General features: G+C 42.7%; 1 protein-coding gene across 1 annotated transcript in view; it reads right to left on the bottom strand.

Moving 5' to 3' along the window:
- Positions 1 to 12,035, bottom strand: part of LOC134088560 (NACHT, LRR and PYD domains-containing protein 12-like) — a 58,839-nt gene extending 46,804 nt beyond the window's left edge. The window contains exons 1-7 of the mRNA XM_062542574.1: positions 11,538 to 12,035; positions 9,542 to 11,342; positions 7,615 to 7,785; positions 6,702 to 6,872; positions 4,917 to 5,069; positions 4,601 to 4,771; positions 4,083 to 4,235 (exon numbers count right to left, since the gene is read on the bottom strand). Coding sequence (XP_062398558.1) covers positions 4,083 to 4,235; positions 4,601 to 4,771; positions 4,917 to 5,069; positions 6,702 to 6,872; positions 7,615 to 7,785; positions 9,542 to 11,342; positions 11,538 to 11,958 — 3,041 coding nt within the window. The 5' untranslated portion in view covers positions 11,959 to 12,035. The remainder of the gene's footprint in view (positions 1 to 4,082; positions 4,236 to 4,600; positions 4,772 to 4,916; positions 5,070 to 6,701; positions 6,873 to 7,614; positions 7,786 to 9,541; positions 11,343 to 11,537) is intronic.
- Positions 12,036 to 12,174: the final 139 nt, after the last annotated feature.

The following is a 12,174-nucleotide window of genomic DNA, read 5'->3' as shown; positions in this document are numbered from 1 at the left end:
CCGACGCATCAACTCTGCTGATGGCACACACGTCAAGTGTCTGGACTCGTGGCCTTCTTGTGAGCACGCTCGACCCCCGATCAGTCTCACAATTTTGCGAGTTCGAGTCCGGGCGTGTGCAAGGCGCGACTGAATCGCGCAGGTTCAGCACAAAATAAGTTAGAAGATCCCTAAATAACCTTAATTATCCATGTTATTATTTATTTATCCATTAACTCATGTTCAAGATGTATTCATCTTTGACTCGCAGACATTCATAGCTAATAACTACGAAACAGTCTGTGACACAAGGCTATCCTAAACTTTCACCACTAGATGTCCTCATAGAGTTCTGAAACTTCGAGTACTGAACCTTTTTTCGATACAATTGGATTGAATGCCTCACTGGTTCAGAAAGCTTCAGTTCGCCATCACTACACACTGGCTGTCAAACTTCTCATTTATTTGGTTAAAGCTTTGTAATTACATATCCGTAGATAGTTAACTCACCACCGTCCCGAACTCCATTTAACTTCCTGGTTTACGTGGGGAAACCGAGGGCATGTTCCACATACACTAGTTGAAATAGAGGGGTTTCGCGGGTGATTGGTGGTGGGAACCATTATTGCAGGGGTGTTTTTGTATTTATCACTAATATGGGTTTTTATGTCTACAAATGTGGTTTTGGAGGGGGAAACCGTTTGTATGTCTTTGTATATTGGTTGTTTGTTTATTTGGTTTATTATTTGGTTATTATTATGTGATTATTTAGATAATTGATTTTTGTTAGCAATGGGGCAATCTAGTGGGTGGGGCTACAGTTAGCCTAAGGCTGTATTAGGCCCCATGGCCTCAGTTGTGAGGGAACAGTGCAAAGTGATGCAAGGTGCTGAGAGAACTGGGACAGACTTATATATGGTAAAGTGTGCAGGGTCTTTATTGATAGACATAGCCTGGCAACTTGATGCCCATTTATTTTTCGTTTTGAACAGTTTTTGTTTTGCATTTTTGACCATTCCTGACACTGTAAATAATTGCACATTTTAAGAAAAAAGATATTTGAAAAAGAAGAAAAAATAAAAGAAAAGACTTTTTAAGAAAACTTGCATTCTCCCTGACTCTGCCATTGGCTATCCTGCCACATAATGCATCTCACCTCAACGTCTCTAGTTTACAGCTGGGATCATTCAGTCTGTCTGTGAGCTCTCTGACACCTGAGTCTCCTGGGTGATTGTAGCTCAGATCCAGCTGTTTCAGGTAGGAGGGGTTTGATTTGAGGGCAGAGGACAAGAGAGAACAGCCCTCATGTGTGATGAGACAACCAGACAGTCTGAAACAAGATATGCTATTTCTTAATTATAAATGAAGGAAAATGCATTGAAGGTGTACAAACCATTTGCATATTCAGTCAATTTGACTGACACTCCCTAAATGTCGCCATGTGGCATTATAAGTGCAAATCATTACAGATATTCACAGATGTCCAATTTTGCATCATACACAAGCACCCTGGTGTTTCTCACTATGTGGTGGGTAAAATACTATTACATAACATTCCTAATTACTGACCTCAGTGTGTCCAGCTTGCATTGTGGATTTCTTAGTCCTGCACAGAACAGCTCCATTCCTTCATCCTGCAGGTCATTGTCACTCATGTCCAGTTCTCTCAGATGGGAAGGTGCACTTTGCAGCACGGATGCCATCATTTCACAGCTTGCTTTAGAGAGGTGGCACAGATTGAGCCTGTTTCAAAGGAGAGTGGAAGGTCAGTCTTTGAAAACTGGACATTTTTAGGTCATCCTTCAGCACCATGAGGTCACTGTATCTCATGAGGATGGACACAGACACAGATGTGTGTAGCACTCACATTATGTACACATCAGGGACATAGACTGATAGATAGATACTTTATTGATCCCCAAGGGGAAATTCAAGTAGTGACTGGAGAAACACTACATTACACACTCTGCAGCCATGTAAACAACTTGTTGTTGTTGTCTTGTAGTGTCATGTGGGCAGCAGGGGTGATTCATGTTCCTAGGGGTTAACTTAACTTAAGGCAAATAATTGTTCTCTTCCTGACTAATCAGATAAGTCTAAATGTATCTAATTCACTGGTGCATTCTCTTTTCCACTATTCTGAAATGCATGAATCAACGTCAAGGTTCCTTTATTAGGTCTCCCAAGGGAGAAATGTGTTTTGGATAAGGGGTAAGCTGCCACAGCCACAATACAAACACACCACAGGACATAGCACATATGCTATACATAGAGTAAATAAAAATATAAAATACAAAAAGGGCACACATTCACAGCCATCTGTCATGCCATAAATGACACTCCCATCATGTTAAAAGGCCAATAAATAGCCCATAAATAGCACTCTCTCCCACCCAGTCCCATTAAGCACAGTCCCAAAGTAGACACTCACTCTCTCTCTCTGTACTCTCCAGTCACACACAGCACATCCATACACCACAGCCTCAGCACATCTCCATTCAGTTCAGCCCCCATACACAGCCCCCTACTCAGCACTTAGTATTGGTTTTGGGCCTTCCTACTGTTCTGCCCACGTTGCCCATTCATCATGTTGACTGACAGGGGGACAGAGGAATGTTTGTAGTGATTGTGCTAAACAGAAAGGGATCCTGTACCTCCTTCCTGTGTTCATGAGCTCATATTCTTGGTACAGCACATGGGAGGGGTCAGATAGAATTCTGTCAGCCTGCTGTAGAGTGGACTGCTCAGATATGTCTTGGAGAGTGAGGAGAGAAGGAACTCCATCATTTGTCCAGCTGTTCTGACCACATTACCTGGTTGGGCCTTGACCTTAACTGTAAGATGTCTAAATCAGCTGGTGATGCCATAGTGCAAGATGGACTCTATGGTGGCTCTATAACAAATTAACATGATGCTCTCAAACCCCAAAGACTCTCGGTCTCCGCAGGAAATGGAGACACTGGTGCATTTTTGTCTAAATATTTGCCACGTGTGTGCCAGTTAAGGTCTGTATCAAAAGTGGATCCCTAGATATTTGTAAGATGTAACCTGTCTGATGTTACTGCCATATTTGGATATTTTCAATAAACATAATTTTATATGGAATGAATGAATGAAAGGTGAGTGAAATGTCTGGCACAGTCTTCAGTATGTGTGCACCCTTCTGTTTCTACACACACTAACAATACACACAGTGTGGGGAATGAACAATGAGTACATGTAGTAATGGAGGACAGGAGTGAAGTTATCAGCATGAGTGAGTTCAAACGGTAAAATGCAGATGAAAGCTCATAGCGGCCGCCATTAGGACGCGCCTATGAGCTGCCACATCACACTGGGAATCTATAGAGAGCTGAAAGAGTGGATGCCAGGCCGGTGGGAGTTCCTCTGCAAATGTTTTAATAAGAAAAGCAGACATGCCATCTGGCCCTGTTGCCTTGTTAAAGCATGTCGTTTTAAATACCCTGGTAATCACCTCTGGATCTACTGTTATTCTGTTAATATCAACATGACAATTTACTTGATCTAAAACTGCATCCTGCAGGTCAGAGCTGGGAAGGTGTCCCTTGCAGCACTGATGTCATTATTTCACAACTGCAAAGCATCCCAACCTCAGTGTCCAGCTCCCTGTGTGGATGGAGAGCTCTATATGTGCATGGACACACTAGCAGGAAGCACTGAACTGATCTGGGGTCAACTCTCTCTCATCAACACAGCCACAACAATCAGAGCAAATGGTTCTCAAAATGCTTCTATGCCAACATTTGGAATGTGTAGTATTACTGACCTCAGTTTCTCCAGGTGGCAGTTTGAGTTTCTAAGACAAGAGAGCAGCTTCTCTTCTGATGTTTGCAGATCACAGCCACTCATGTCCAACTCACTCAGTTGAGACATATATGACCCCAAAACTGAGACCACAACCTCAGAGGAGCTGTCTTTGAGTCCACGGCTGATGAGTCTACAGTGAGAGAGGAAAACACTATAATCAACATGTCCTTTATACTCCTTACATTCCCAAATATGAAATGCCAATGAATAAAAGATCAACTGTTTTTAGATCCAATAGAATGCACCAGTCTGTGTGAACTGTGCAAAATACAGACCTCACTTTACAGTCTTGATTCAGTGGTTGATGGAGCAGTTCTCCTCCACAGTCCTGAAGCTCACTGTCACTGATGTCCAGCTCTCTTAGGTGGGAGTTTGCCCACTGAAGAGTCAAGGCCAAAAATCTTCCTCTTAGTTTACAGCCAACAAGTCTGTAAAAGAATAAACCACGTAACACAAGATTGCAAATAGTGAAATCAGAGATATCAATACAAGAATAAAACCCTGATGTTGATATTGAATGGTTAACACAGTCTACAGTTAATAGTAATTTAAATGGGACACAGGGAGTGTTATACCATCATCTGGTCTGGGACCAATTCTCTCACATTAATATTGACACAATAAAAGATAATGTTTCACCAATTCATGTCTTGATTCACTCCATAACAGTGAGATTCACAAGTTCTCTCCACTTCAGATATTTTACAGATATGGCTAGAATGACATATAAGCTTCAACTTTAATGTGCAGATAAGACCTCTGTGAATTCTGTGCCTTTCAGTGTATAACTGACCTCAGTTTTTCAAGTTGGCAGTTTGGATCTCTAAGACCAGAGGGCAGCTTCTCTTCTGATGTTTGCAGATCACAGCCACTCATGTCCAACTCACTCAGTTGAGAAATACATGACTGCAGAACTGAGACCACAACCTCAGAGGAGCTGCCTTTGAGTCCACGGCTGATGAGTCTATAGTGAGAGAGGAAAACACTATCAGCAACAAGTCCTCTACACTCCTTACAGTCCCATTTATGAAATGGCAATGAATAAAAGATTAACTGTTTTGAAATCCAATAGAATGCTCCAGTCTGTGTGCACTGTGCAAAATACAGACCTCACTTTACAGTCTTGATTCAGTGGTTGATGGAGCAGTTCTCCTCCACAGTCCTGAAGCTCACTGTCACTGATGTCCAGCTCTCTTAGGTGGGAGTTTGCCCACTGAAGAGTCAAGGCCAAAAATCTTCCTCTTAGTTTACAGCCAACAAGTCTGTAAAACGTAGAGAATCAACAAATAATCACAACATCAGAAAATCTAGGAATGGAGCAGGAAAAGAGTACTGTATATGGGTCTCAACACTATTACACAGCTAACATCTGTTAAAGTGTAACTCCACAGTAAAATCAACCTAGGGTCTATTCACGGTAATTAGCATCTTCACACTTTTGATTGAGAGCAAAACTACGTTCATTGGTGACAGAGAGGTTAAAACAAGACCTGTATCTGTAGGAAGAAGATTGCATGGCTTCCTGATCCAGTATAATCAAATCAGGATGCGCATCAACGCAACAGCTGATCAACGCACCCCTGAACTAAAGGAAATGCCCTTCAAATCTGATATCAGTGATTCAGTGTTTTGTTCAAACGTAATGTGACACTACACACATCCTGTTGGGTTCACTTGAGAAAAACAAAGAAAATCTGTCTGGTGCTGGGTAGTAATTTGTCAGTGTGTCTGTCTTTTCTTTCTGTCTTTGTGTGCATACAGTAACATACTGCAAAGTCTGTGTCCCTTATCAGTGCTCTCTTCTGGTGCTGCCATTTCATTTGTTTATTTAGCAGACGTGGGGTTCTCTAGTCATCTAGTGGTGGAACCCTGTAGGTGCATGTTTGGGTGTGTCCAGAGTGTTGTGTGTGTTGAGCTGCAGTGTCACTGGTAAGTCACTTCCATTCAGTGTGTATGCAGGTGTGATGGCTTGGATATTAGAAACACATCCAGTTAGTCTGCCCCCCTCAGGTAAGCCCCCATCTTGCTGTACTGCTGTTTTTTTTTCATTCGAGGCAACATTTATGAGAAATTCTCTTAAAGATGTTGCTTGACGGACCCGAGCACCACTGCTAGAAAAAATTCTAAGGGAAACACTGTCATATCAACCTAAATTTTCCACTGTGTGGATTCTGTGCTCTATATACTATCCTTCACAGATAGTGAAATCAGAGAGATGTGTCAATCAAAGGCGGGGATCACATTAGCCAGTGGCAGCGGCAAGCATAACGCAGCGCTCAGACCATAATAATCAAAAAAAAATTCTAAAAATTCGCTGCGATCAACGTTGTCACTAGAGACGGTTTATAATTCATCGTAGTAACTAGACAATCTTTGCTCTTCCATTCTTAGACGAATTTGATTGGTTGAAATACCTGAACATTCTAAAACTGACATTGATGAGCCGAGCGTTGAAAGTTTCAAAGGTTAACCAAGTTCAGCGCTCAGTTTGTTCAACGCTAGCGTTACGTCAGCGTTGTCACCTGCCGCAGCGTTGTCACCTGTGACCTGTCCGCTGCAGAACCTTAGAGAACAATAAGAAACCTGCCGCTTGCCGGTGGCTAATATGATCCCCGCCTAATGCTGCTACTGTCTGGTTTGACAGTAACAGGGGAGCTACACCAGATGCGTAACTGAAGCGTTCCGTTCGCAACGCGTAAAATCCATTTTAGAAGATGGGTCTATTTTTTTCGAATGTACGCGCCACTGTTGCGTCTGGTGTAGCTACTTCAATTGACCACAGTGATAATTAACTGCTGCGACCGGCTGCAACCTACGCGTCGCGAATGGAACGCTTCAGTTACGCATCTGGTGTAGCTCCCCTGTAAGTGTCATTAGTCTACAATATTACTAACCTCAGTGTTTCCAGTTTGCAGTTTGGACTCTGTAGAGCAGAGGGCAGCTTTTCTCCTGACGTCTGCAGGTCATTCTGACTCAGGTCCAGCTCTCTTAAAGGGCAGTTTGCAGACTGCAGAGCTGAGGCCACGATCTCCCAGGACTTCTCTGTGAGCTCACAGCCAGTTATTCTACAAGAAGGACAGTAAAAGAGCAGTACTGTATATGTGTCCCAACACTTACACAGCTAACATCTGTTAATGTTAATGTTTATGTCCTGGGGCTGGTACACAAAAGATGCTCTTATCAAAGTGACGTACAACACAGAAAATGCTGTAAATTAACATTTACACACTCTTCATTTGTTGTCTTCATCAACACAGCGCAAACATTGGGAACCTGATCATGTTTGAGAAATTTGAGAAGTTTGTGAGTTTTGAGAGTGATAAATCTCTGTGGGAACTAATTATTCTGCCCGGCTGGTCAGATTATGTCTAGAATGATAAATGTTCCATCAAGGATAAGGGTGTGGTAATGTACTCTACTTTGACTGGGAACATTAGATATGTACACATTACACACTACCACTGCCCAAGTCTGAATTATTCATCTGGCCTATTTAAGGGTTCACCTATTGAGGGACGTTTTTTTGTTTGTATGTAAAAAATGCTGATAAATATAGATTAACATAGATCACATGCTTGTAAACTACTGATGCTGTTATCATCTGGTTAACGCATGTGACCTACGTTTAACAGTTTGTGTCTGCTAACTGTCTGTAAAAACCTAAAACCATGTAACAGAGAATCGCAAATAGTGATATCAAAGAGGATATACTATATCAAGAGTAAAAACACAGATGTTGTTACTGTCAGCTTAGCACAGTATATGGTAACCAGTATGTCTCTGCGAATAGTCTCCAATATTACTGACCTCAGTGTTTCCAGTTTGCAGTTTGGACTTTGAAGAGCAGACACCAGCTTTTCTCCTGACTTTTCCAGGTCATTCTGACTTAAGTCCAGCTCTCTCAAGGGAGAGTTTCCAGACTGCAGAGCTGAGGCCACAATCTCATAAGACCTCTCTGTTAGATTGCAGCCAGCAAGTCTGCCAGACAAACAAGAGAGGAAAAAGCACTATAATAATGTGTCTGAAAGCTCTTAAAACATTATAGGTGTGTGTTTACGTCAGACTAGTGTAAAACAGCTGGACATGCGGGTCTAGCTCTTATCACCACCATTTTCCCAATCCCTCTTCTCCCTCCCTTGACTTGAACTGTCTATTCTATTTTAAAGTACTTATTCATGAGCTTAACAATATCCTAGTGGCACTGTTACTTTGTACTTATTGCAATTGAACTGTAACTGTATTGTACCCGTATTGTACTGTACCTTGAATGTTGTATGCACGTGTGATGGATCCACTTTGGATAAATGCGTCAGCAAAAGGATTAAACGTAAATGTAAAACAAGGCACTGTATGTATTGAAGTCTTGCTTTAGTGTCTAAGGCCCCATTCACACGTATCTGCTTAAACAAAGGTATTTGTCTACGTTTGGACCTGTCATCCACATGACAACGCATATAAACAAATGTTTAAAAAAACTCCAGGCAAAGTGAAGATCTGCGAATTCTCTGTTTATAAATTGGCGTGTAGCCAGAGATAACCCGAGATCTGTGGTTTCGAACGTCAGAATATGCGCCAAAACAACAACAAATCTGCTCTGACGTCAAACGTGCGACCTTTGTTCACTGCAGAAGCATGGATTTGAGTGCCTTGAAAACGCAGATGTTCGGTTATGTGTGGAAGGTTTTTTTTTTTTCAAAAACGAGATAATGTGGATACAATTATTTTATACACAGAGGGGGGGAAATATTCGGTTTTAAAAATCCCCGGTTACGTGTGTACATAGCCTTAATGTGCAGCGATATCTGCACTCTGCACTCCACATCTCTGGTTGAATGTAAATATTGTAGCAACCAATGTGGAATGTGGACTCTCCACAGAAGACTCAGATTCAACTGGTGTAAACATGTGAATGTAAACAAGGCTTTTGTTTCTTCAAAAATCACAGTGTGGACCTTTACACTTATGAGGCCCAAACGTACACCTGGTGCAAAGTACAATGCAAGGCTAGTTCTGATCTTACACCCAATAAAGTGATTCATTTTTTGCCAGTTGCACTAAATCTTGTGCCAATACAAGCGGTGTGGCAATTAACAACAGAAGGTGTTTTCTGGCGCAAGATCCAAAAATTATTATCTTATCATAATCATAATCTTATGATTAATATACTGTATATCCTTAGGATTTTTATTTAGTCATTCAAACATTACTGGGGTAAGTGTTGCCTTTTCCAGGCATACTGTGTAGAACTGTTTTGTCGTTGTCTATGAGACAACGGTGAAGTTAGTTTCACTTTGCCTATGCTAGTCACAAACAGGTTTTCGTAAAGCAAGGTTTAGTGGAAGCCCTGTGTTCCATACACGGTCTCATGTGCAAGCAGATTTCTTCAAATACACTGATTGTCAAAATACTGATACACTGTTTGCTGCTACAAGGAATGACAGATGTCATTCTCATTTGTTTAAAGAATGTTACGCCCAAAACACACCCAAGAAACAGAAAAACAACCCTTTTGAACAATGCGCCTGGTCTTTGATCACAAAATCATGCTGTTTTACTAGCGAATGGAGACTGGACTTCCCTTAAACTCTGGGTCTCTGAGTAGGCATTTCTGATTATTACAATAGAGCCCATAGTGACACTATAGTAACATCTCTTACAGATAACTCGGTTCTATGACAACAGAACTGAACTTCCAACAATTTAGCATCATTCGCTAATGTAGAACATAACTCACAGAGCCTTTCTGCAGTATCTCACGGCTGGAACCAGTCTCCTGCGACCTTCTGGAGAGGTTTTGTATTTGCTCAGGTCAAACTCATCCAGCACCTCATCAGACATCAGAAGCACATGAGCCAAGGCTGAGCAGTGAGCCAGTGTGAGCTGTTTCACAGCACCTTTCTCTGCCTTCAGGAAAGCCTGGATTTCATCATGAACAGAAGAGTCATGCATTTCCACCAGGCAGTGGAACAGATTGATGCACCTCTCAGGGGAGATATTTGGTCTCTGCATCATCTTCAGGTTCTTAATTGTTTTCTTCACACTCTCTGGGCTGCTGTGTGTGTGTGTCAGGAGGCCAAGCAAAAGTCTCTGATTTGACACCAGAGAAATGCCATGAAGGAAGCGGACAAACAAATCAAGGTGTCCACTCTTGCTTTCCAAAGCTTTGTTCACAGCATTCTTCAGCAGCTCATCTAGAGGCCAATCTGCCAAAGACATGGACTTTCTTTTAAGAAATGGTTTCAGGACCTCCATGTCCTTACTCAAGTAGGAGGCAAACAAATGAAGTGCAGCGAGAAACTCCTGAATGCTCAGATGGACAAAGCAGTAGACTTTCTTGTGATGAAACACACATTCCTCCCTGAAGATCTCGGTGCACATGCCAGAGTACACTGAAGCTTCACTGGCATCAATGCCACAATCTCTCAGGTCTTCCTCATAGAACATGAGATTGCCATTTTCCAGATGCTTGAAAGCCAGCTCTGCCAGTTTCAATATGACATCCTTATGTGATTCCAGGAGCCTCTGTTGATCTGTCTCACCTTCCTCTTGATACTTCTGGTTCTTCCTGGTGGTCTGGATGAGCAGAAAGTGTATGAACATTTCAGTCAGTGTTTTGGGGGCTTCCTTCCCATCATCCTGTTCCAGTATCTGCTGAAGGACAGTGGCTGAGATCCAACAGAAGACTGGCATGTGGCACATGATGTGGAGACTCCTGGTTTCCACAATGTGTGCAATTATTTTGTTGGCTTGATTCTGGTCACTGATCCTCTTCCTGAAGTACTCTTCCTTCTGCGGGTCATTGAACCCTCGTACTTCTGTCACCTGACTGACACACTGAGAAGGGACTTGACTGGTTGCTGCTGGTCGGGAGGTTATCCAGATGAGAGCAGAGAGAAGCAGTGTTCCCTGAATGAGACTCGTCATCAGCACATCCACTGATGATGTTTGTGTCACATCAGACAACTTCTGGTTGTCTTGGAAATTCAATGGAAGTCTACTCTCATCTAGACCATCAAAGATGAACACAATGTGGCAGTCTTTGTATTCACCATTCTGTAGCTCTTTAAGCTCAGGATGGAAGTCAAGCAGGAGTCTGTGAAGACTGTACTGATCATGTTTGACCAGATTCAGCTCACGGAACGGAAGCACAAACATGAAATCTACATCCTGGTTAGCTCTCTCTTCTGCCCAGTCAAGGATGAACTTCTGCACTGAGACAGTTTTTCCAATACCAGCGATCCCCTTGGTCATGACTGTCCTGATGTGTCTCTCCTGTCCAGGTAAAGGCTTGAAGATGTCATTGCAGTTGATTGCTGTGTCTTCTGTCATTTGTGGTCTGGATGCTGACTCTACCTGCCAAACCTCATGCTCATTATTCACCCCTTCACTCTCTCCCTCTGTGATGTAGAGCTCTGTGTAGATCTTGTTCAGGAGTGTTTGAGTCCCTGACCTTATGATGCCTTCACATATGCTCTCAAACCTCCTCTTCATGATGGCTTTATGGGTCATCAGTACTCTGGTGAGGACATCATCATCTGTTTGGCATTAAACAAACAAACAAACAAACAAACAAACAAATAAACAAACCATAATTCATAACTATTAGGTCAGTGTTACAATACATTTTCAGCATAACAATATTAGATGATGAGGATTTTGATTTATTTTGAATGAATGGTCTTTATATTCAGCATGAATCCTGCTTTTGCACACAGATCTTAGAGCCTCACCTGTTAGTTTGGCCCTTTTAACTGGAGCATGCTCAGTTTGCAGATGGGTGCTGCCTGTCATGACTGTGTGCTCATCTAAGGGAGGCTGTGAAGAGATCTGTGCCGTGCGGATGTGTGGATAAAGAGGGTGCTGGATGTGTGGATGATTATGCTGCCCCATGGCTGAGTTTGAGTACTGAGGACGCTGCCCCGTGTCTGTGTGTGGGGATGGAGGAACTTGTGCCATGTTTGCAGATGGGTTCAGATGAAGTGCCAATTCACTGTGTTGGTACGACAAAGGTTGTGCCATGGCTAGAGATGGGTATAAGTGAGGTTGTGCCATGGTTATACGTGGGTATAGACGAGGTTGTGGCATGGCTGTAGATGGGTATAGGTGAGGTAGTGCTATGGCTGTAGGTGGGTATAACAGTGGTTGTGCCATAGTTAACTCAGGGTTTGTAATGGGTTGTGTTCTGGGTCTCTTTCTGCACTGGGGGCAGCTGTAGTCTCCTGATGGACCAGACTGGCTCCAGTAGCTGCTGATGCACTGCCTGCAGAAACTGTGTCCACAGCTGGTGATGACTGGGTCCCTCGGTAGCTGCTCACACACTCCACACCTGGACTGATCCTGGGTCAGGGTATTCCTGAACCCACTGCA

Source organism: Sardina pilchardus, chromosome 1 (assembly GCF_963854185.1).
Source record: "Sardina pilchardus chromosome 1, fSarPil1.1, whole genome shotgun sequence".
NCBI classification, from domain to species: Eukaryota; Metazoa; Chordata; class Actinopteri; order Clupeiformes; family Clupeidae; genus Sardina; species Sardina pilchardus.
Note: the sequence above shows the minus strand (reverse complement) of the source record. Positions and strands in the feature narration are given on the sequence as shown.